The sequence below is a fragment of the Leptonychotes weddellii genome, chromosome 1 (assembly GCF_054177405.1).
Source record: "Leptonychotes weddellii isolate Sample4059 chromosome 1, ASM5417740v2, whole genome shotgun sequence".
Lineage (NCBI taxonomy): Eukaryota > Metazoa > Chordata > Mammalia > Carnivora > Phocidae > Leptonychotes > Leptonychotes weddellii.
In genome coordinates this window covers 61,170,592-61,195,604 of record NC_138369.1, presented here as the reverse complement: position 1 = coordinate 61,195,604, position 25,013 = coordinate 61,170,592, and the positions used below count along the sequence as shown (strand labels likewise).

At 46.2% G+C, this 25,013-nt stretch overlaps 1 protein-coding gene across 2 annotated transcripts in view; it reads left to right on the top strand.

The window, feature by feature from the left end:
- The first annotated feature begins 628 nt into the window (after positions 1 to 628).
- Positions 629 to 25,013, top strand: part of GPD1L (glycerol-3-phosphate dehydrogenase 1 like) — a 77,784-nt gene continuing 53,399 nt past the window's right edge. For both annotated transcript variants that reach the window (XM_081825394.1, XM_081825404.1), the window contains exons 1-2: positions 629 to 747; positions 14,784 to 14,961. In XM_081825394.1, the coding sequence (XP_081681520.1) occupies positions 701 to 747; positions 14,784 to 14,961 (225 nt within the window). In that variant the 5' untranslated portion in view covers positions 629 to 700. The remainder of the gene's footprint in view (positions 748 to 14,783; positions 14,962 to 25,013) is intronic.

Here is a 25,013-nt window from a genome sequence, read left to right as displayed (position 1 = left end):
AAGTGTCCATCCTGAAGCTCAGGTCCAGCTACCTCCAGAAGGCCTCAGAAATTCACTAAGAAGTTCAGAGGGTGCCAGACTGTTTCCTGTTTCCACAAATGAGGCAGAGGCTGAAAAGGCAGGTGTGGGTACTTTGAACTTCGCCCCCAGTCGAGTCGACTCTAGAGTCAACCTGGGATCCTCTCTCGGCTCCAAACTCTGGTGTGGCAGCGCTTCCCGCGTGGGGAGAAGGGCGCGAGCGGGGGGTGGGCACCACGACGAGCCCGGGTAGGCCCGTTCTGCAGGAACAGCGGTGCAGCCCCGGGCGCTGCGAGAGAGCAGCTGCGCAACCACCCGCGGTTGCACGTGGCGCGGCTGCAGCCGCAGTCCAGGGGCGCGCGGCGCCGGGGGTGGCGGGGGCGCCGGAGGCGCGGACTACAAGTCCCGGCATGCCTCGGGCAGGGGCGGGTCGGCGCCGGAGCCGGGCCCGGAGGCCCGCCAGGCTCAGGCGTGCGCAGTGGTTCTCGGGAGTGGCGGGGCGGGTCCTCCCAGGCTGTCAGCTGTGGCCCGGGGCGCCCGGGCGGCGGTGGTCGCGGCCATTGGCGGAGAGGCGGGAGGGGCGGGGCCCCCGCGAGCCGCTGTGGGTAAAGCCGTGCGCTCGGAGGCAGGCAGGCGGCCGGCTGGGGAGGCACGGGTCGGGCTGCTGCGTTCCATCCTGGCCATGGCAGCGGCGCCACTGAAAGTGTGCATCGTGGGCTCAGGGAACTGGTGAGCGGCGGCGGGCCGGTGGCGCGGGCTCCGCCTCCAGGAAGCCCCTCTCCCGGGCGGGCTAGGGCCGCGCGTCCCCGCCGCAGCGTGGGCACCGGGCACCGCGCGCAGGGAGGCGGGGCGGGCGGCCTCGCGGCAGGGCTGGGCACCGCGCACCCGGGGAGGCCGCGCCGAGACACTGGCCCGGGAGGCCCTGGGCCCGCGTGCCCGCGGAGGGCAGCACGGCGAGAGGGTACTGCGCGTCCGCGGGCACCTGTCTGCGCTCTCGTCACCGCGCGGCGGGCGCACGGAGGCCACCTGCTCGCCACGCCCGGGTGTTTTTGCGCACCATTCTAAGAGCATTCTCCATTCTCCTGGGCGGATCGCCTGGGTCGAGGAATCGGTGGAGACTCGAGCATTTTGGCCGTAGTTTCGGTATTAGGAAACCGAAGCAGAGAGGGGCTAAAGGGCTCTTGCCACCCAGGTGATGGACGGGACCGGCTCTGCCTTTCCAAGTGCGGGTCTCGCCCACCGCTTCTGATACGTGCAGTATCTTAGGAAGGTTATGTAGATAAGAAAATCCAAGTTCCAACAGGCCCGGCTCCCGGAGTAGTCCAGGGGCGTTGGGAATTCTCTGGAGGGGTATTTGCGAAGCTTCGCCTCTCCGCTAGGCTTTATTTGACTTTTAACATTTATACAAGCACTTTGTGACAGGCGCTCTTCTAAGCACTTTGTAAACGGCAGCTCTTTTAGTTCCCTTTATCAAACTTTGCTACTCTGGTGTGTTGGGTGAGTGTAGTGGAAAGTGAGGCCAGGTGGGTGGAAGGAAGCAGAATATAATAGCCTCTGATATTTGCAGTCATTTTTCCATTGTTAATGCCCTTTTTTTTCGCACATCAGAGGGACTGGTATAGAATAGTTCAGAGTTGGGTCCTTTCAGTGCTTGTGTTTTTCTGTGGCCGGACACTCATCACAGTTCAGGCTTCTAGGAGAGCTACAGCATTAGAAGTGGTCCTAATTATTTGTCTTACTCTTTGACTTGGCCCAGAAAGTTCTTGGAGGAAATCTTACCTGGTTCTCCACTTTTCCATCCCAGCGAGGCCACTGGCCTCTCCCTGTGCCACACCCCGGGCCCCATCAGGCAAGGTAATGATTTATTTCATTATCTGTTTCCTCTCCTCCCTATCCAGTTCTTGAGAACAGCCATCTACCCTAGTGCTGGGCATATGCTAAATAAAAATTTTAAAACTAATTTTAAAAATGTAATTTTATTTGATGAGGTAATATATGCACATTCAAAAACCAGAAGGTACAAAAAACCAATGAAATATCTGACACTCACACTTGCCCCCCAGGATATCTCCTGGAAGAAAACCAGTAATTAATCAGTTTCTTCTGGCCTTTCTGAAGGATATTCCATCAGATGCCAGCAAATGCTTACATATATTCCTTTCCCTCTCTGCCCTGCAAATACTAGGATATTATGCATTTTACTGTAAACTTCTTTTTTTCGGCCAGCAACAGAATGTTCTACACACTTAGTGGAGTTGGTACCTATCCGCTGCAAAGCTTCATTTGGACTTCCAGATTGGCTTTGCCAGTTTTGATCCCAAGGTCACTTTGAATGAGATTACAGTGGCCTGTTGGCCATGGGACTGGAAAGGTTCTCCTTTAGCACGTGTTCTTTTAACATTAGTTTCCTCTTCTGTAAGAGGACACAGAACCACAGATGACAGAGCCTTTTCCTAATTTGCAAGGTGCAGAAGGAGCATGGCGTGCCATGCTGGATTTGGGCCTGGAGCGGGAGTAGTGAAGTAAACTCCTACCCCCTCCAGTGGGATTTGGCTGCCTTCCCACGGCTTCACTCTGCTGTACTTGACTTTTTTCTTGGCCCGTTCCAGCCCAAGGAAATGGAGTAGAACTTGGCTAGTGACCTTAGAGCACAGCAATTGAGAATGTGCCATCTTCATCCTTTGGGCTGGCTGCCCAGCTCCATTAATTACGGGAGCAGACAGGAACATTGTTGCTTGCACTCGAGTCCTAGAGAGAGGATCATGACCTCCCCAGAGAGATTTCAGAAATTTGGGAACTGAAAACAGCATGGAGAGGCTTCCTAGGGCCTGGGGGGTATTCAGCTCTGGTCAGCAGGTATTTCCAGCAACGCAGGCACAATGGTACAGAATCCCTGCCTATAAGGAATTTACCTTCCGGGCTGAGATAAATTGGAAGATAAATTCAGAAGAAATGGAAAGTGGAATGAAATATCTGTCACAAGGTTAGTTAGACATTACATTTTTAAACAGTGTTGCTTAAAAGTGTGATCCGAAGACCACCTGTATCAGAATGACCACTGAGGCTACACTTGCTGACTCATCTGCCCTGAGGGTGGGACAGATTTTTCCTTACAGGACTTTGGCCTTCTGCTGATTTTGAAATACTATCTAGAGATGGACCTGCCCTTGCAGATTTGGTCCTTAATTCAAGAATGTGAAGTTGCTTAAGCAATGTTTAAACTTGGGACTTGGAAGTAGCTGAGCGTGGCTGTGTAAATAAAGCTGTTGTCACATCTAAACGCATAGCTAAAAGGTGGCTATAGTCCTCACATTTGAGTGCCCTCCCCTATGTAAATGATCATTAATTGCAATACAGATAATGAATCTGGCTGACTTGGCCAGGAGCTTCAGCCCGGAATGACATGGGAGCAAAGTCAAGGGGTTGTGCAACGCGCCCTTGTCATGTCCTTTGGCACCTCCTTTCCTATAGACAGGTCAGAGAGAGGAGGCCAGAGGGGGCTCTCATGCATCCAGCTGAGCCCCAAGAAGCTGCCCACCACCTGGGGTGCAGGGAGGTGTTTCCTGACCTGCCTGGCTTTTTATGGCCCTGGGAATTCAGAAAACAACAAAAAGAAAAAACAAACAAAAAACAAATGTAAATCTTCGTAAATTCTTCCGAAGATGAAAAAAGTGTCCTTACCAGAACTTTGGGAAAATGACCCAGACACAGGGCAAGATCCCATTCTAGCACTGAAACCTCAGGGCTGTTGTTACAGCCAAACCTCTGCGGTAAAGAGCATATGTCCAAGCCCCCAAACCCCTTTGGAGGCAGGGTAATACAGGAGGGGCTGGGGATTCCCACTCCTTGGGTTTCAATCCTGGTCCCCTATTTGGCAGTCATAAGGCCTTGAGCAAACTGCTTCTTCAAGAATCACTGGTTGTGATATTGGTACCTGCTGTCTAGGATTTTGGTTAGGATGAAATGACATGAGCCGGGGAGAGTACAAAGTGACCAGCACTCAGTAGACATCAGCTACTGCTATTGAGTTTATTTGATCAACCTTGACCAGCACCATCATTAAGTCACCAAATGGATCCAGTTGGAGTCTGACCAAGAAGCAGAGGCAGAGAAGGGAGAGAAGGTGAAAGACAAAGAGTGTAACTGATATGCAGCTGGCGGAGTTGGGGGAGTTGTTTCTCTCTCACCCTTGTTTTCACCATCACCCACAGCTGGACTGAAGGGCAGGGGGAGCTTTGGCCTACTTTGCACGGATGACCGGAGCTGGATGTGGGTGACTATCTTTTTTTGGTCTGCTGGAACCATCTGAGTGCAGCATTGCAGCCCTTAGCCCAGCTCTGTCACCGTTTTGTCTGTGCTACTCAGTTTCTGTGGTGATTCTTGCTACATGCCCACATGGAAGCAGTCTGAGCCGCTATAAATGAGCTCCTCTGAGGGCAGAAACAATCCCTTCCCTGTCCATAGGTGCCACTGACATACCTCTGCTTTGGGAGCCAGAGGGATAGTTGAATGATGGGATGGGTGGGAGCTGAACTGGGAAAAGATCCAGAGTTCCCTTGTGAGCCAGAGTGAGAGTTTGTACAACTAAAACCCAGAAAAAGCCCTGATGCTTAACTATTTCTATCACCTCTGTCCCCTGTTCAGTACAGAAGGTCCCCAACTTAACGATGGTTCCACTACACTTTTCCGACTTTAAAATGGTGCGAAAGTGATGTGTATTGAGTAGAAACCATACTCTGAATTGTGAATCTGGATCTTCTGCCGGGCTGGGGCTACGCAGTGGATCCTCCATCGTGATGCCGGGCAGCAGCTGCAGCACCCGGTCAGCCACCGATCACGAGGGTGAACGAGTGGTACATGGACAGCAGTATTCAATCAATTACCTGAGCTAGTCAACACTTCATTGTGCAATAGGCTTTGTGTCCAATGATTTTGCCCAACTGTAGGCTAATTTAAGTGTTCTGGGCATGTTGCAGTTCAGCTAGGCTAAGCTATGGTGTTCAGGAGGTGAGGGGTACTAAATACATTTTAGGATATTTGAAACTTAACGATGGGTCTATTGGGACATAACCCCATTGTAAGCTGAGGAAGATATGTATATAAACCATGGCTGCTTTTGTAGGGGTGAGTCAGGAGCTCGCAATTCTCCCTGAGCCTTTCACCACTGTCATTATCATTCTCTTCCACTTCCTCCCTCCCTGGGAGGTTGATTTCCAATTCCAAGTGTCAGATATGTACGTTACTTCATTTAAACCTCATAACAAGCCCAAGCAGTACCATTGTTCTCCCAATTTTATATGACAAAACAGAGATGGAGAGAGAACATTACAAGGTCAGTGGTTAATAAGGTGGAGTTGAAGCCCAGATCCTTCTACATCTAAGGGCCCTGTTTCTATATATTCTTGTCATTTTCAGTGAGAAGCATACTTTTATCTGAGGACAAATCTCATCATCACAGAAATATCGAATATCTTATATCTTACCCTCCCAACAAAAGTCTAGTATAACAATATTCCACTTGAGAAAAATCAAATTGAGGGGTGCCTGGCTGGCTCAGTCAGTGGAGCATGCGACTCTTGATCTTGGGGCTGTGAGTTTGAGCCCTATGTTGGGTGTAGAGATTACTTAAAAATCTTAAAAAAAAGGAAGGAAGAGGGAGAGAGAGAAAAAGAAAGGAAAGGAAAGAAAAGAAAGAAAGAGAAAGAAAAAAAGAAAAAGGAAGGAAGGAAGAAAGAAAGAAAGAAAGACCAAATTGAAATGTGGTCTTGAAAATTGTCATTGTTTCCCTCTGGAACAGGCATCCCTCCTCTTGTACACATACCAGATGATCATAGTTTACTATTTTTAAGGCAGCTGATCTTTCTAAAATTAATCTAGCAGAGTAATTGTTAGAAAAACCTTATATCTGAGTGAAAAATCTGTCACTCTAACTTCCACTCCTTAATCTCCGAGCACTGTCTGGGTGAGCCCACTCTCTTCTAAGACATCCCATTGGATGGAGAAGTCTCATTCTGCTCGTCTCTGCAGCAAGCCAGGTACTGTCTCCAGGTCTCTCAGTGGTTGCTGGTGGGAAGTTGTTTTGGGGGTCCACACCAGCCAGGTCTCCCGTCTCTCTTTTCCCTTCATCCCTCACCTCCATGCTTGGTGATGTCACAAACTAAGCTCAGCCTGCCCAAAGTCTTCTCAGTTCTCTTAAGGTTATACAGTGGCATTTTGCCTCATTCTCCTCTGGGGCTCAGTCCCTTCCACATTTGGGAGTTGGGAACTGAATCAGTTTTCTGTTGCTCCCTAACCATATCCCCCAAAACTTAATGGCCTCAAACAGTAGTCATTTATTAGCCCACGATTCTGGGGATCAACAATCTGAACTAAGCTGGAAGGCTCTTCTGCTGGTCTAGCCTGGGCTTACTCACAAGGCTGAGGTCCGGTGTTGGGCTGGCTGGGACTCTTGGTCCTAGATGACATCCTTTGTGTGTCTGGCAGTGGGCAGGTTCTGCCAGGCCGAGAGGAGTGACCGGTCTGTCTATCTCTCATTCGTCAGCAGGCTAGTTTGAACTTCTCCATTTGGTGGCTGGATTCCAACAATAGCAAGAGAGAGCACATATAAGTACCTCATATAAGTGGAATCATACAGTATTTATCTTTCTTGCAGCTCGTTCACTTAGCATAATGTCCTCAGGGTTCGTCTGTGATGTAGCATGTGTCAGAATATCCTTCCCTTTTAAGGCTGAATAATATTTGTGTTTATATAGTACATTTTGTTTGTTTATTCATTCATCCTTCAATGGACACTTGGGTTTCTTCCACCTTTTGGCTGTTGTGAATACAGTGGTCCCCCTTGCCCGTGCGGGATACGTTCCAAAACCCCCCAGGGGATGCCTGGAACTGTGGATCGTACAGACCCTTATAAAGACTGTATTTTTTCCTGTGCATACGTACCTGTGATAAAGTTTGATCTATAAATTAGGCACAGTAAGAGATCAACAACAATAACTAATAAAATAGGACAGTTATAACAATATACTGTATTAAAAGTTATGTGAATGTAGGGCGCCTGGGTGGCTCAGTTGGTTAAGCGACTGCCTTCGGCTCAGGTCATGATCCTGGAGTCCCGCATCGGGCTCCCTGCTCGGTGGGGAGTCTGCTTCTCCCTCTGACCCTCCTCCCTCTCATGCTCTCTGTCTCTCATTCTCTCTGTCTCAAATAAATAAATAAAATCTTTAAAAAATAAAAAATAAAAAATAAAAGTTATGTGAATGTAGTTTCATCACTCTCAAAATACCTAATTGTCCTGTACTCCCCTTTCTTGTGATGATGTGAGATGAGATGATCAGCTGCAGATAGGAGGTGAAGTGAGGTGAATGGCACAGGGATTGGGACCTGGCATTTGGGGTTGGGGGTGGTAAGTGAAAGCACAGCAAACAGAAAGGGCAGATGAGGGGGGCCTCTGTCATGCTGCTATGACTGTGGGTATACACACATCTGAGTCCCTGCTTTCTGTTCTTCGGGGTCCATACCCTGAAGTGGAATCGTCAGATCATATGGTAATTCTATTTTTAGTTTTTTTTTTGACCAACCACTGTATTGCTTCCCATGACAGCTGCGCCACGTTACGTGCCCTCCAGCAGTGCCCAAGGGGTCCGATTTCTGCACACCCTCACTAACGCTCATTATTTTCCGGTTTTGTTTGTTTGGGGTTTTTTTTTTTTCCTGTCGTAACCAATCCTAATGGGTGCGAGGTGGTATATCTTTTGTTAATCGCATGTCATGTGGCATGTACAATTTTGCCTCCTGTTTTTAGTTAAATATAACATTCTATCATAAGCTTTTTCTTCTGCCCTTTGAATTTTGATAGATAGAAAGGCTTTTTTTCATCTTCTCCCCCTCTTTGTGAAGTTGCGCCGTTGATCTTTTTTCCCCTCTGTGGTTTCTTCCTTTGATTTTAAGCTGAGAAAGCTTCCCGATCCAGAGATCAAATAAACATTCGCCGAGTGGAATCTGTATTTAAAATACTTCATTTCTCACATTTGCATCTATTAGTCTGGCATTTGATTGTATTTTAAAGACCCTTTAATGCAAAGAATTACACAAAATGTTAACAGTGGTTCTCCCTGGGTGGTGAGATTATTCATAATTGCCTTTTCATCGTTCATGTATTGCATTTATGAGTAAAAAACGTAGATGTTATTTAAAACAAAATTCCCTTGGTTCCATAGTCTGATCAGCTCTGGAAGAGTCTGGGGCATGGAATGTGGAAAATCTGGCTGAATCCTTGCTAATTCCCCTCACTGGGCCTTAGTTTCCTCTGTAAAAAGGAGGAGGTACTGTAGGGTCCTTTCTGGCCCAGAAAGATTTTGCATTCTGTGGAGGAGGAGCATGGGCCACCGGAATTCTGTCGGGTTCGCTGCTGGCTTGCTAGGTGGCCATTCCTTGGCTGATGCAGCTCATCCCCAGCCTGATGAAAATACTACACCTTTTTAGAGAGGAAAGGGCAAGAAGGCAAGAGAGTGAATGCCAAGGGGGCTGGGGTTGAGGTATGCCATGCTGGAGGTTAGGACTTCCAGCAGGTGGATGTCCATCCAGCTGGAACCCAGGGAGGGAGAGCCCAGAGTTGAAGACAGGGCCTAGGGTGTGACTCTCTGGTCTTCCACTAACCACCTATGTGCTCTCTGGGCTGCAGTTTCTTCACGTAAAAAATGAGTATAATAGAGGTACCTGGGTGAGTCGATTAAATGTTTGACTCTTGATTTCAGCTCAGGTGATGATCTCAGGGCTGTGAGCTTGAGCCCTGCATTGGGCTCCATGCTGGGCGTGGAGCCTGCTTTAAGATTCTCTCTCTCCCTCTCCCTTTACCCCCTCTCCACTCTCTCTCTTTCCCTCTTAAAAAAAAAAAAATGGGGATAATAGATGGATACTATAATATATGTAATATATATAATATATGTAAATAATGATAATAATAAAACCTGCCTCAAAGGGTTGCGGAGGCATGAAACAGATAATACGGGTAAGATATTGAAAGCAGTGCTATGGTGGTAATCATACTGCAGTATATAAATGTATCAAATCAACAAGTTGTGCATCTTAAACTTACACAATGTTATATGTCATTTATATTTAAATAAAAACATTAAAAACCAGGGCCTGACACCCGGCAGGCCTACCCCTTTCTGGCCTGGCCCCCACTCCTCCCCTCTTCACTTTCTCTTCCCTCCTGTGCAATCCCATCCTCTTCCTCCCTTTCTCCACCTCCCTCCCTCCTATCCTCCCTCTCTCCTCCCTGTCACTCCCTTTCCTTCCTGTGACCTCTCCCCTCCCGCCTCCCATGCCCTCCTCCTTCCCCCTCCTTCTCCTCTCCCTCCAAGTGTTGGCTCCAGGTAAAAACAGAAGATAATCCCCTGGCCCCACCTGTTCCTGCACCTTTGCTCCAGGGCCTTGAAGTCTCCCCACCCCCTCCCCCAGATGAGGGCCTCTCAGCCTTTGGAGTTCAGCCCTAGTTGCACTTCCTCCCGGCACTCCCTGACCTGAGTGTCACCGTGTCATCTGCTTAGCCACTTTGGTCACCACGGCATAGTTACTTTTCTTTGTGAGCTTGCTGGAGCACCCTCAGTCTCCATTTCCCAGTCTCCAGGCTCCATGAGGGTGCGGACTTATGTGCTTTATTCCCTGTATGCCCCGTGCCCAGCAGTGTCTATGCTTGATAGGTGTTCAGCATGCATTTTCAACAAATGATTCTACTCTGTGTGAGGGCAAATATAAAAGAGCAGGAAGAGTGGGCTTTGGAAACTATACATCTGTGTGAAGACTCAGGACTGGCCATGAACAGCCCTGAGTCCCTAGCCCGGTTCGGCCACTGCCTGGTTGTGTGACACAAGGTCAGAGTGACTCTGATCTTCAGTGTCTTAATCTGCAAGGTCAAAAGTTTGGACAGGATTAAACCTCCATCTTGCAGGCTCCGTCCATATAGATTTTGGCTCTGCTTCATACTTGTGTTATTATTTGCTTATTAGACTTTGTGTTAAAAGAAAACTTCCTATCACTACTATCAATATCTTATGTTGGAGGTGACAACAACCAGGAGAATGGAAACCAAACAGTGTTAATAGAATTCTTGCCAAATCCTGCAACCTGCCCAGGCTCAGTGTCTGAGACACTTAGAGACTTCATGAAGAAGGGAAATTAGCACATGCTGGAGAGATGGTAACAACACAGTAGCACTCAAATGAGACATTCTGCACTCTCTCAGAAGGCCATGGGTGTTGAGAGCGCATGAGTGCATCAGTGTCCTTTAGTGCTGTGTGTGTGGGTAGCCCTTGGCCATTGGGGGTGCCCCTGGCACCCATTCCTCACTTTGGAAAACACTGGACTGGATCTGAGACCTGGAAGGGACCTTAAAGATCACTGTCCCACCTGTCATTTAGTAGATGAATGAGCTGAGCTGGTGTGGAAACGGCTGCCCACGCCCTTGACCCTGACAGTGAAAGATCCATGCCTGGGTCTGCTTGTGCCGTGGCAGGAAAAACCCCTGAAACGTGGAGAGCTCCAACAGTGTGACTGGGGACCTTTGCCCCAACCCCGACCAGACCACTTAGAAACTGCCTGCGTGGACGGTAGCCAGGACTTTTATACTAAGCTCAATTCTAATATCTGGGAGTGTTTTTTGGACTCATTCTCAGCAGGCCAGGCACTTTTTTTTTTTTCTTTCTTTCTTTCTTTTCTTTTTTTTTTAAGAACAGGGTATGTCACTTACAATAGCCTCCAGTCCCTTCAGAACACTCAGGCTCCGCCAGAACACTTGGTTTGCGCTGTCTGATCCTCTTCCTTCATGTTGGTCAGAAGTAGTAACAAACGTGTAGTGAGAACAGCAAGTACCATTTCAGAGCCAAAAAGGAGTTTGGGGTGTGGATTATATACTTTGAAAACAAAACAAAACAACAGCTTTTTTGAAGCATAATTGACATAACAGAAACCACTGAACGTATTTAATGTATATAACTTGGTGGGTTTGGAGAAAGGAATATACCCGTGAAACCACTACAAACCAAGGTAATAAAAATCTTGGATAAAAATAAAAAATAAAAAAATAAATAATAAAAACAAGAAAATAAACATTTATTTCCTAAAATAAAAAGTTTCTGCCTGACCCCCCTCCCGCATTTTTGGTGGTAAGAACACCCAATGTCATGTCAGCTGTGGGCTTGTCATATACGGCCTTTATTATGTTGAGGTGGATTATAATTTTAGAGGTTTAATAAACAACCCAGAAAAAAGGTGGGTAGCAAAGAAAATGTTTTGTTCCACATGGAGATTGTACCAAATAACAACCAAAATGTTTGGTTCGACGTGAAGATTTTACGAGATTGTCAAAGAGTTTAAAACAATAAAATAGTGTCTTAAGTCCTGATCCCAAAAAACAAAACAGATTACTGTGTAAGTTATTTAGAGAGCAAGACAAGGCCTCGTAGGCACTAGAATCTTTTTGTTGTCCTTGCTAGATTTGTCCTTGCATTAAAATCCATGCTTCTCGGGGTTCCTGGGTGGCTCAGTTGGTTAAGTATCTACCTTTGAGATGAACCATGAGAGACTATGGACTCTGAGAAACAAACAGGGTTTTGGGGGGGGGATTGGTTAGCCCTGTGATGAGTATTAAGGAGGGCACGTACTGCATGGAGCACTGGGTGTTATACAAAAACAATGGATTGTGGATCACCACATCAAAAACCAATGATGTATTGTATGGTGACTAACATAACATAATAAAATTAAAAAGAAAAAAAAAAAGTATCTGCCTTTGGTTAGGTTGTGATCCCGGGGTCTTAGGATCAAGCCCCAGGTCCCTTGGGCTCCCTGTTCAGCGGGGAGCCTGCTTCTCCCTCTGCCCCTCCCCCTGCTTGTGCTCGCTCGCTCTCAAATAAATAAAATCTTAAAAAAAAAATTAAATTCCATCTTTCTTCCCTCAATCCCGATCACCTTCCCTTATCTCCTTATAAATGGATAAACTAAGCTAGTGGTTCTCAACTTTGGCTGTAAATTAGATTACTTGGGAACTTTAAAAATCCTGAGTCCCAGGCCACCCCCCAGACCAATGAAATCTGTGCCTCCAGAGTAGGGTCAGGTATGGGTAGTTTCTAAAGCTCCGCAGGGACAGACGTGCAGCCAGCATTGAAAACAGCTGCTCCAAACAACTATGCAGAACTTCTTCGCTGTCCTTTCTCACAAGAATAGCATAAACTATTGCACATATCAAAGCTCTGTGGCTTTACCTGTGAAATTCTTACTCTCTGCTGGCAAGACAGTTTGTTAGCTAAACACCTATTCATCCAGTTCTCCTCCTGACACTTTGTAGGAGAGAGGCCAGGAGGGGCACCTGGGTGGCTCAGTCGGTTAAGTGTCTGCCTTCTGCTCAGGTCATGATCTCCAGGTCCTGGGATTGAGCCCCATTTCAGGCTCCAGCCCCATGTCGGGCTCCAGCGCCATGTCGGGCTCCAGCGCCATGTCGGACTCCCTGCTTGGCTAGGAGTCCGCTGCTCTCTCTTCTCGTCCCTCCCACTTCTCCCCCACCCCCAGCTTGTGCTCCTTCTCTCAAATAAATAAATAAAATCTTAAAAAAAAAAAAAAAGAGGAGAGGCCAAGATTCTCCCCATGATCACTATCACCTTAATTGTAATCTGAGAAACAGCTGCTTACGGACTCCCAGGGAGGTAACAGCTCAGGCTCACAGTGTTCCTTGGCATTGAGTAACTCACACAAGGTCACAGAGGGCAAGTGTGATTCTGGGGAAGTGAGCAAAGTGAGGGGGGACTACTAGGCACTAAGGAATCCAAATCTAGTAAATCAAGTGGGAAAATAAGCCAGAACCACCAGATCCCTCCTGGTGGTCTTACCAGAACATACTTGCTTCTCCCTTTACAAACCCCTCTCGGGGAAGCCAAGCATCTGCAACCAAAGGCAAACCTGTAGCATCTGCTGCAATGAGTTAGTTCGGAATATTTATTTATTTATTTATTTATTTATTTATTTTATTTATTTTTTTTAGTTCAGAAAATTTAAATGAATATTGGAAATGTTAAACATTAAGCCCACCAGACCATGCTGTGTATCCTTTGGGATTCATTGGTGCTGAAAATGACATGACTAAAATAAGGGGGGAAACTCCATTATGTTACATGTGAGGTCATCAGGGACCTGGCTCTGCCTTCTCCCTGGTTTCACCAGTCACTTCGATCAGTCACTCATTCACTCATTTATCTCCGTTATCACATATCTACCAAGTGCCCACTGTGCCTAATGCTACTGGACTAGATGCTGGTGATCCAGTAGAGTGAAGGCAATGCGTTCTTGGCTCTCCAAAGCTTACCACCCACTCAGAGAGGTGAACAAGGTAAGGGCAATTACTTTCCACACCAGGAAAGGTGTATAAGAAACAAACTTTCTTTCTTTCTTCCTTTCTTTCTTTCTTTTCTTTTCTTTTCTTTCTTTCTTTCTTTCTGTCTTTTTTTAAAGATTTTAATATTTGACAGAGAGAGACACAGTGAGAGAGGGAACACAAGCAGGGGAGTGGGAGAGGGAGAAGCAGGCTTCCGCTGAGCAGGGAGCCCGATGCAGGGCTTGATCCCAGGACCCCAGGATCATGACCTGAGCTGAAGGCAGACGCCTAACGACTGAGCCACCCAGGCACCCCGAAACAAACCATTTCTCCATTCAGAGTCACCCAGGCCCAGTCAGCGGCCCGTGGCCCACTGTGCACTCTGCGCATGTTCGTGAGATGGGCGCAGGTGCCGGGGCTGACCAGGAACACCTCTGCTGTGGTGGCCGCCGGCCCCGGACCTACAGCCCTTGTCCAGGGGACTGGTGTTTAACTAGTTGGAATGCCTTCTCTTCCCCTGTAGCAAAGCCTCTGGGACACTGATTAGTAACCAGAATGTGTTTGGTGAACAGAAATGCAGGAGAAAAAGGGAGCTTGTGGGCGCCTAGAGGCCAGCTGGGTGAACCAGGTCTGCTGGGGGCACCAAATACCCAGGCAGCCGAGTCCCAGTGCTCTCACTCTGCTCCTTTCCTGGAATTCACTCAGGTTCTTGTCTTCCCATTATGACTGCAACTCTGTTGCAGTTCACCAGAACACAGTTTATTCTACGGTGGCTACATTTTAATCTCTGTGATGGATTTGAAATACAGCCTGGTTGCCACCGAGGCTTAGAGTACCCACCAAGTATTGTTTTTATGTTTTGTGTCATCTCTTAGGTGGGTTTCTTTTCTGCCTGTGATACTCTCTCCCAAGATAGGTTGATGCTTACTAGTTTCTTTTTTTTTTTTAAAGATTTTATTTATTTGATAGAGAATGAGAGACAGAGAGCACGAGAGGGAAGAGGGCAGAGGGAGAAGCAGATCCCCTGCCGAGCAGGGAGCCCAATGCGGGACTCGATCCCGGGACTCCAGGATCATGACCTGAGCCGAAGGCAGTCACTTAACCAACTGAGCCACCCAGGCGCCCGATGCTTACTAGTTTCAAGGGGTGGTGTTTTTGACCTTGTACCAAATTCTGGGGCTTTCCTGATCACAGGGGTGGGGGGGGGGGGGGCAGGTGTTCTTTCCAGGTGAAAACAACTAAGCTTCAAAGGGCTTGTGGCTGATAGGAACTTCCCATCTGAAGTTATAAGCCCTGTGCTTGAATCAGCACGTATTTTGTCTGAATTACAATCAAATGCTTTTTCTCTTCTGCCCCAGTGAGTTTAATTTTTTTTTCTTCTCCACTGTTTCTTTCGTAGGGGTTCAGCTGTTGCAAAAATAATTGGTAATAATGTCAAGAAACTTAAGAAGTTTGCCTCCACAGTTAAGATGTGGGTCTTTGAAGAAACGGTTAATGGGAGAAAACTGACAGACATCATAAATAATGACCATGAAAATGTAAAATATCTCCCTGGACACAAGCTGCCAGAAAATGTGGTAAGACTTTGGGACAGGAAGTACTTTTGGTTAATTCTGAAAGTAACACTTGGCTGAGTTAGCACTTGGGGCTTGGGGAAATGGAAAAGCTACCTCCCTCCTCATTTTTCCCTTTCTACTACCAACTAATTTGCTTGGTCAGTTTTGGTTTTCCTGATTCTGAAGATGGGCTTTGTGTTAGTTTGCTAGGGCTGCCATAACAAAGTACAATAGAACAGATGGCTTAGACAACAGAGATGTATTTTCTCACAGTTCTGGAAGCTTCAAGTCCCAGATAAGGGTGTTGGCAAGTTTGCTTTCTTCTGAGGCTCTCTCTTTGACTTGTAGGTGGTCGTCTTCTTCCTGTGTCTTCATACTGTCTTCGTTCTGTGTGTCCGTGTCCTAATCTATTCTTCTTCTTCTTCCTTTTTTTTTTTTTGCTATAGATTTATTCATTTGAGAGAGCGTGCACGCAGGAGCTGGGGGGGGAGGGGCAGAGGGAGAGGGAGAAGCAGGCTCCCAGCTGAGCAGGGAGTCCCATGCGGGGTTTGATCCCAGGACCCGGAAATCATGACCTGAGCTGAATGCAGATGCTTAACTGACTGAGCCACCCAGGTGCCCCGATCTCCTCTCATAAGGATACGAGTCATGTTGAATTAGGGCCCACCCTAATGTCCTCATTTTAATGTAATAACCTCTGTAAAGACCCTGTCTCCAAATACAGTATTCCAAGGTACTAGGGTTAGGATATCAACTTATGGGGCGCCTGGGTGGCTCAGTCGGTTAAGCGTCTGCATTTGGCTCAGGTCATGATCCCAGGGTCCTGGGATCAAGCCCCGCATCGGGCCCCCTGCTCCGCGGGAAGCCTGCTTCTCCCTCTCCCACTCCCCCTGCTTGTGTTCCCTCTCTTGCTGTGTCTCTGTCTGTCAAATAAATAAATACAATCTTAAAAAAAAAAAAAGGATATCAACTTGTGAAACTGGGGTAGGGGGCATGGCACACAATTCAGCCCACAGCAGGCTACTTTCTTGGCATTCAAGGTGCTGGTCCCATCAGAGCTGGAACTCACAGCCTTGCCTTCGGCTGCTTGTGACCCCCAGTCCTGATATTCTCTTTCTACACACGAGAACAGCTAATGTACTAGTCTGTAATTAAAATCAGGGTTAAGGCCTAAATTACAGAAGGAGACTGAAGAAAATAGAAGCTTGTAAGACTGACAGTTTAAAATTTAAGCTTATTAGGTCTGAGAGGGAAAAATACAGGTAATTGCTTGGCCTCATTCCAGTGACTTGCCAGAGGTGGGAGGGAGAAATGAGCAAGAAGAATAAAAAGAGTGTACTATGCTGCTTGTGTGAGTGGAATTTGAACTTCTGTTGCCAGATTCACCCCTTGGTGGCTTTCTGTAGTAAGTCTGTTTGAAGACCGGACCACTGTGGTCTGATTCCCTGCCTGATTCCTTGGTTAACCGGACAAACTCATCTTCTTTGTTTATGAAATATTCATCTCTGCATATATTCACTCATCAATCTTTATGAGCATGTACAGTGCATGCAAAGCACAGTGTTCGTTGCTGGAGACAAGAAGAGGGGTAAAATGACGTTTCTTCCTTCAAGGCGTCCAGCAGGGGAGACGGATTTGGAAACTGATAAATGCCAGGAAGTCCGGATTTGCAAACACCTTGCTCGCTGGAGATTGTTGTTTGGCTTTTGGTTACAGGGTTCATTAGTGTCAAGCACTGTGCTGAGTAGCTCACATATCTTGTCTCATGCAATGCTCTCAATAACCGTCTTAGGTTGATACTGCTAGTTTTCCTATTACGAGGATGATTCTGATTTTGTAGGGAAGGATACCAAGGCCCAGAAAAGTTAATCAACTTGCCTGGGGTCCCATAGCTAGAGGCTGGGGTTTGAATTTGATTCCTAGCGAGCTCATCCCGTTGAATCCCTTGTCATCTGGACAAATGATCACGTTCTCTGTGTCACTGCACTGGGGATCAGACAGCATTTCTGCAGTCATTCTCGGCATTGTTGGTGGGGAGAGAAAGGATCCCTATGGTTCTGAGCTTACAAGTTAAGTTGTCCAAATATCCGAGGGGAAGAACAAAGGGAGCGGCTATTCCCACTGCAGTGGGAGGCTTCTGAGGTCATCTCTGACCCCTGCTTGGAGTAGGAAATTCGTGCGTTTCAACTTCATTCTTTTTTTTTTTTTTTTTAAAGATTTTATTTATTTATTTGACAGAGAGAGCAAGAGAGCACAAGCAGGGGGAGCAGTAGAGGGAGAGGGAGAAGCAGGCTCCCTGCCAAGCAGGGAGCCTCATGTGGGGCTCGATCCCAGGACCCTGGGATCGTGAGCTGAGCCGAAGGCAGACGCTTAACGACTGAGCCACCCAGGCGCCCCTCAACTTCTCATTCTTGTTGGACTCAATGCTTTGTTAAATACGTTCCTTCCACTCTGCTTTGTGCCAGTCCCTTATGTACCTACCTGTTCAGCCCCACTTGCCCCGAGTGTGTGAACCTGACTTTCTGGTTTTTTGGTCTTCCATGGTTCCTGGCGCAGTACCCAGTTGGGGGGGGGACCTGCCAGCTGGTTCTGTGAAGCTGAAGCTTGTGACGGGAGCAGGGGAGCCAGGAGGGAAGGAGGCAGGGAAAGAATTGACATAGAGGAGCCAACAGCCATTGCCACTCGGAGCCCAGTGCCCACACTGATTCCACCACCTGCCCCATGTCCCCGGGTGTGGACAGAGGGAGGAGAAAAAGGAGGAGCTGTCCACTCCCAGGACCCTGTTGATGTCTGAAGCCTTGTAGGTTCACAAAAGTGAACGTATCCATTCTCTGGAATGGACCTTTGCGTGGTTTCCAGCTGTTTGTTGTCATGGACCGTGTTCCCAGGGGGTAGAATCGCAGGGTCACTGGGAACGCACGGCCATAATGTCACCATGTCACACCACTCGTTTCCAGAGCGGCTGTATCAGTCTACACTCCCCCAGCACGTCTGAGGGTTCACGTTGTTCCACATGCTTACCCGTGCTTGGCAGAGGATACCTGGGGTGCTAGAAAGTTTTATTTCTTAAGCTGGTGGAAGGTACACAGGTGGTTTTTTTCTCTATACTTGTTACAGTTTTGAACTGCACTCAGAAAATGTTGCATAATAAAGCCGATGGTGAAGTGTAGTGGTGGAGGGACTCCCTGGGAGTCAGGGCTTGCTGCTCACTGAGTGAGCATGGTCAGACGGATGGCTATTCTTAGTGCTTTATTACCCTTAGGCGTTTTGTGAGAAGTAAATGAGGTGATCCATATATATATTTAGTTTCCTGTGAAGTATTTTTTTTTTTAAGAGCTGGGGATTTGTTTTTGTTATTGTTTTTTTCTTTAGTTTTATATGTTTATTTCAGTTTTTTAGCTATCTCATTTGGTCCTTTAAAAAATCAACTAGTGTTACAAGAATGTCAACTCTCACCACTTTTATTCCACACAGTACTGGATGTTCTAGCCAAGGCAATTAGGAAAGAAAAAGAAATAAAAGACATCAAAATCAGAAAGGAAGAAGTAAAATTGTCTATTTGTACAAGATATGATATTATATATTGAAAACCCTAAATACTCTACAAAAAACTGCCAAAACTAATAAAAAAATTTAGTAAACTTTCAGGATATAAAATCAATATGCAAAAATCTGTTAGTGGGAACGTCAATTTTTACAACCACTGTGGAAAATAGTATGGCATTCTTCAAAAAATTAAAAATATAAATATCATATGATCCAGTAATTCCACTACTGGGTATTTACTCAAAGAAAATGAAAATACTAATTAAAAAAGATATATGCAAAAAAAAAAAAATCAACTAGTGTTAGATAAGACCCTTAATCGTCATGAGAGACATGTTGCATTTCCATCCACATAGGATTGCTATTTGTGATGGCTGTCAGTTGGTGTGCTGATGTGAGACTGTGAGTCTTTCTTGCTCGGGGCCCCCACGCTGTTTCCCACTGACCTTCTTCATGCCCATCCTCATCAGGTGACTCCCTCCCCCTTCCCCCAACCTCTTGTAACAGTGATATCACCATGTCATCACCTGTTGACTAAAAGCCGGGACAATCTGGGTTTGCAGTTTTCTCTGAAACCTGAGCGGAAAGAACGCTTCCCTTTTCTTGCCACTGTTGGATGTAAATCATTGATCCTGTTTTGTAGCTGTCTGTCTAGGGTCTCAACCAGGTAGAGCGCTCCTGTGCCTTCTCGCTGCAGGTTTAACCAGCCTCAGCGTGGCGCCAGGATTTACGATCACAGCATCTTCTGTGAAATACCATTGTCATTGTTTCTCATCTTGCTTTCTAAACCTTACCAACTCTTTTTAAAACAACTTGACTGAGGTCCGATTCACAGATCATACAATTCACCCGTTCAAGTGTACAAGTCAGTGGTTTTGAGTATATTCAGAGTTGTGCAAACATTACCACCATCAATTTTAAAATATTTTCATCACGCCAAAAAGAAACCCCACACCATGTAGGAGTCACTTCCTATTTCCTCCTATCCCCTGCCCCAGCCCTAAGCAACTGCTAATCTTTCTGTCTCTATAGACTTGCCTATTCCAGACATTTCATATAAATGGCACCATACAATATATAGTTTTCTGTGTCTGGCTTCTTTGATTTCGCATCGTGTTTCAAGGTTTATCTGTGTTGTAGCATGTGTCGGTACTCCATTCCTTTTTATGGCTGAACAAGATTCTATTTTATGGATGTACCATATTGTTATTTATCCACTTGTCTGTTGATGGACATTTGGGTGGTTTGCACTTTTCAGCTCTTGTGAATAATACAGCTATGAACACTTGTATACAGTGTTCTGTGTGAATGTGTTTTCAGTTCTTTTGAGTGGGTACCTAGGAGTGCAATTGCTGGATCATATGGTAACGTTGAACTCTTTGAGGAACTGCTGGGCTGTTTTCCAAAGTCACTGCACCGTTGTACACTCCCACCAGCAGTGTGTAGGGGTTCCAGATGCTCCACATCCTTACAAACACCTTCGTCATTATCTAACTTTTTGATCCTACCCATCCTGGTGGGTATAAGGTGATATTTTATTGTGATTTTGATTTTCACTTGCCTAAAGTCTAACAATGTTGAGCATCTTTCCATGTGCTCATTGGACATTTGTATATCTCCCTCAGAGAAATGTGTATTCGCAAGCTTTGTCCATTTAAAAAATTGGGTTGTCTTTTTATTAAGGAGTAGTAAGAATTCTTTTTTTCTTTTTCTTTTTTTTTTTTTAAAGATTTTATTTATTTATTTGACAGAGAGAGACACAGCGAGAGAGGGAACACAAGCAGGGGGAGTGGGAGAGGGAGAAGCAGGCTTCCCGCTGAGCAGAGAGCCCCATGCGGGGCTCGATCCCAGGACCCTGGGATCATGACCTGAGCCGAAGGCAGACGCTTAACGACTGAGCCACCCAGGCGCCCCCTTTTTTTCTTTTTTAAAGATTTTATTTTTAAGTAATCTCTACACCCAACGTAGGGCTTGAACTCACGACCCCGAGATCAAGAGTCACACGCTATTCCTACTGAGCCAGCCAGGTGCCCCTAGCATTCTTAATAAAATTAGATACAAGTCCATTTTCAGATATATAGTTCAGAAGTATTTTCTCCTTTTCTTCAAGTTTCACTTTCTTGATGCTATCCTTTGAAGCATGAAAGCTTCTAAGTTTGAAAGCGAATTTATATATTTGCTTTCCTTACTAACTCTTTGGATGTTTCTTGGATAGGCCCGCATTGGCTGATGTTTCCTCCGCACCTAGAGTAGTGACTGGATTTTTTGGGGTCCGAAGGAGTGCCAGGGCCAGTGGAGGTGGTGAGGAAGAACAAAGCAGGGTGGAGAGTTTTGTCTCAGTGCTTTAAGTGGTATCCTATGCGATGTGAGGTTAGGCCGAGACAATTAAAAAAAAAAAAAAGGCCCCTTACTTTTGGGTAATAGAGTTGCGATAATAACTATTAATTTTGGCTGCAAGCCTTCTCAGAATTAGAATATCAGGTCAGTAGAAGCCTCCCTGGGTTTAGCTTTCTGGTTTTTGTTAGAAGAGTCTTTGTCACTGCTGCTTCTCGAATTTAAATGCTCCTCAGAATCGCTTGGAGAGCTTAACAGGGATTGCCGGGTCCACCCGAGCGTTTCTGATTCACTGGGTCTCAGATGAAGCCCATACGTTTGCATTTGTAACAAGTTCCCAGGTGATGGTGATGCGGTTGCTTCAGGAACCGCACTTTGGGCACCACTGGTCTACCTCATCAGTCTATATTACTGGTGTAGTCTTGGGGAGTCCGGGCGGTTAACAGCTGTGTTTCTCTCGAAGCAGCCTCACTGGTGGCTTATTTACATAAGACTCATCAGATCAGGTTGTCTGTCTGTATCTGAGGATCATTTTTCTGAATATAGAGCAAGGACATAAATTCACCTATGCTCTTGGCCGAAATTGAGATCAGAAGAACAGGAGGGCACCATAATATTTTTGAACCTCTACTTTGCTTTGTGTGTTTCTCATATGCTGTTGTGTTTAATCTAAATGCTCATTCCCTTGAGAATGTAGGTGAGTTGCCTGTGGGTGTCCAGTTAGCTAACTGGTGATAGAGCTAGGCCAACGTGTCCATATACTGTACAGTGATAACCAAGCCAGGGGGATGCAAAAGAACCTTTAGGCTTCTCCACATACATTTATCAGCTTTGTTTTATTTATTTATTTATTTTTAAAAAAGATTTTATTTATTTATTTATTTGAGAGAGCGAGAATGAGAGAGAGAGAGAGAGAGAGAGCACATGAGAGAGGGAAGGTCAGAGGGAGAAGCAGACTCCCTGCTGAGCAGGGAGCCTGACGTGGGACTCAATCCCGGGACTCCAGGATCATGACCCGAGCTGAAGGCAGTCGCTTAACCAACTGAGCCACCCAGGCACCCTATCAGCTTTGTTTTAATAAATGATTTTATATGTGTGTGTATATATATAAAAATGTGGACCAAGAGCCCCGGATTCCTGGAAGTCTGAACATTAAGTGGGCCAACCATGATGCCTTGGTTCTGACTTGACTATTTATCCTCCTTGCCTATGAAAGGCAAGCCCTTTTGTTCTGACTTGTCTTTCCCAATGTATTTCAGGTTCTTTGATGGTGGACACCCTCAGAAAGATTTTGACAGGAAGCATGTGAAATAGGTCAGCATTTCTAAAGCAGTGTCTTGATTTTGTTCAGGGTAAAAGATAAGCAAAGACTTAGCTATAGGTTTTATTCTGAAATAGGGTATTCCAGTTACTGGGTTAGTTGAGGAGAGCTCGTTTGATACCGTGTAAGAGGAATAATGTTCTGTGAATGGGCCATGCATGCCATCGAAATGCAGCTCATGTTACACATTGCTTCTGTGGGTTAAACCCTAAGCGCTCCACCAAGGAGAGTGGAAGGACATCTGTGTGTACGGTGAGCCCTCAGTCATATGTCCTGGAGAGCCATCACGTTCCCAACCAATTGCAGGTTCTTCTTTGATTTATTGAAGAAGGAAATGGTAGGGAGAGGAAGAAATCCAGACCAGTTGGCAGCTTCCTTGCATGTTTTTTAAAATGGGACACAGGGATGGGCAGACTCCTTAAAAGGTAAGAATTTGTAGGAAGCAGGTAGATTTTTCTGATGCGTAATCTCTTTCATTTGTTTCGTATCATTTTGAAGCACTCCCATTTATACTACTTAATCTGAAAGTGCTCTGTGAAGTGGCTGGGTAGGCAAAGTGATTTTTATACCCCTTTGTTCATGGGGTGAGTGAGGTCAGTGAGGATACATCACTTATCCAAGGTCACACAGCTGATCATTTGCAGATATGGGACTCAAACGTACATCTTTTCCATATTTTCTCTTTGGTTCTGGTGTCTTTTCCATTTCACCATGTTGGGAAATGCCTTGAAAGGGGCAGAAATGCAGGAGCGTGCGTGCGTGCATGTGTGTGCGTGTGCGTGCGCGTGTGTGGGATGGATGGGGAAGAGGAGAAACGAGGTCTAGAGAAGAAAAAAGATTTTAACTAGAATTCAGGCTGTCAGGCTCTGCATGAGAGTGTACAGAGCAGAAATCCCCACCTAAGTAAGGCTAGTTAGTTACCCATGGTGGAGTGAGGGGTCAGAGTTTTTATAAAGGCTGGGAGGGGATTGAGTGGGACCACAGGCAAATACATAAGAGCAGAAAGAACTTTTCCAGTAAAGGACAGAGCAGCTGGGGATTGGCATCAGAAGGCTAATGGAATAGAATAAGAAATTGCTCTTTTGGAGGAGGTAGAATCTCCAAATTCGAGGGAACTAGTAGGCAGGTAGATTTTGGGTGACGCATCCTTGTCACCTGTGGCTATTCAGCCTGGATTACTAATCCAGAGAAGCCCCTCTGAAGAGGAAAACAGCTTCTCCCCTGCTCTGGGGAGTGTGAATAAGAGGAGAAGTGCCAGTAAAGTTTGGGTTATGATTTGCTGTATGGGGAATGACTATGCTGCCATTCAAACCGACTTAAGCTAAGATGGGGGATGATTTGTTTCATATGACTAAAAATCCAGGTAGGGCTGGTTTCAGGCATAGCCTGAACCAATGGCTTAAATGAGGTTCACAAGGCCCTGTGTTTTCCTCGGTTTCTCTGCTCTGCCTTCCACAAAGTTGGCTTCATTCACGAGGGAGCCCTTGGCAGGCAGGACTAGGTTCTCCCCCTCACATTTGTAAAATGGTTGCAGCTGTTCCAGACCTCACACCATCATCCCGCACTGTTCAAGGAAAGACCCAATAGCTACTGGAGAAGATTAAGGAAGGAACTGTCACAAAGAAGCCCCAGCAAACATCTTCTTGGTTCTCATTATTTTATGTGCCCACTGGCTTGGACAAAAAGACCCATCTGTGGAGCAGGGGGGCGGCCAACTCCACCCAAATTGCATGGTTAAAATGGGGATGCAGTAGCTTTTGGAAGGAAATTTAGGGGCACTTTGGCCAGAAAGAAGGAGAAACCAGGCTGGGTGGGAAATTACAGAAGTCTTCCATACCAACCAAAGGAATAAGGGGATGAAATAATTCCAGATAGATTTCCTTGGGGGATTCTTTGAGGGAGGGAGTAACTCTTAGTGCATGTATTAGTTAAGAGGATAGACTAAGATAAAAGAAGAGGCATAATAATCATGTGACTTAAAGAACAAAAGGATTTATTTCCCTCTCACATAATAGTGGTCTAGCGGCTTTGCTTCACACTGTTATGCTTGGTCCCATCTTTCTTCCTCATGTGCCATCTCTTAGGTCTGGGTTGCCTTGGGTTTCAACAACAGAAAGTGGGGAAAGAAAGTGTGGAGGAAGCAGCCTGCTATTTTAGGGGTTCTGGGCCATAAGTGGTATGCACTGCTCCCTCTCACGCTCTGTTGATGAGAACTTGGTCCATGGCCCGTGTAACTGCAGGGGCTGCTGGGAAATGTGGTCCCTAGCGAGGTGACTAGTGACTGGCTTCCACTCTGTGATTATGGAAGAAGGTGAGAAGGAGTTTTGGTGAGGATTGGCAGTTTCCATCACAGTGCCCAAACCAGCTTTCGTAGGAGGCTTAGCCGTCCCGAATGATGTTCCTGTGGCACATAGTAGCACTTGCTCAGAGAAGAATCTTCCTCTAGTCCCTTCATTTTGGGAACCGTGAATGCTTAAAAGGAGCTATCTCAGTTAAGTTCAGTTCAGGTATATATGACAGAAAACCTATCACAGCAGTGACCTAAATGTTTTTTCTTCTCTCCTGTAAAAGACATTTATGGTATTTTTAAAAAAATTTTATTATGTTATGTTAGTCACCATACAATACATCACTGTTTTTGATGTGGTGATCCACGATCCATTGTTTTCGTATAACACCCAGTGCTCCATGCAGTACGTGCCCTCCTTAATACCCATCACCGGGCTAACCCCCCCCCCCAAAACCCTGTTTGTTTTCTCAGAGCCCGTAATCTCTCATGGTTCATCTCTCCCTCCAATTCCCGCCCCCCTCATTTTTCCCTTCCTTCTCCTAATGTCCTCCATGCTATTCCTCATGTTCCACAAATAAGTGA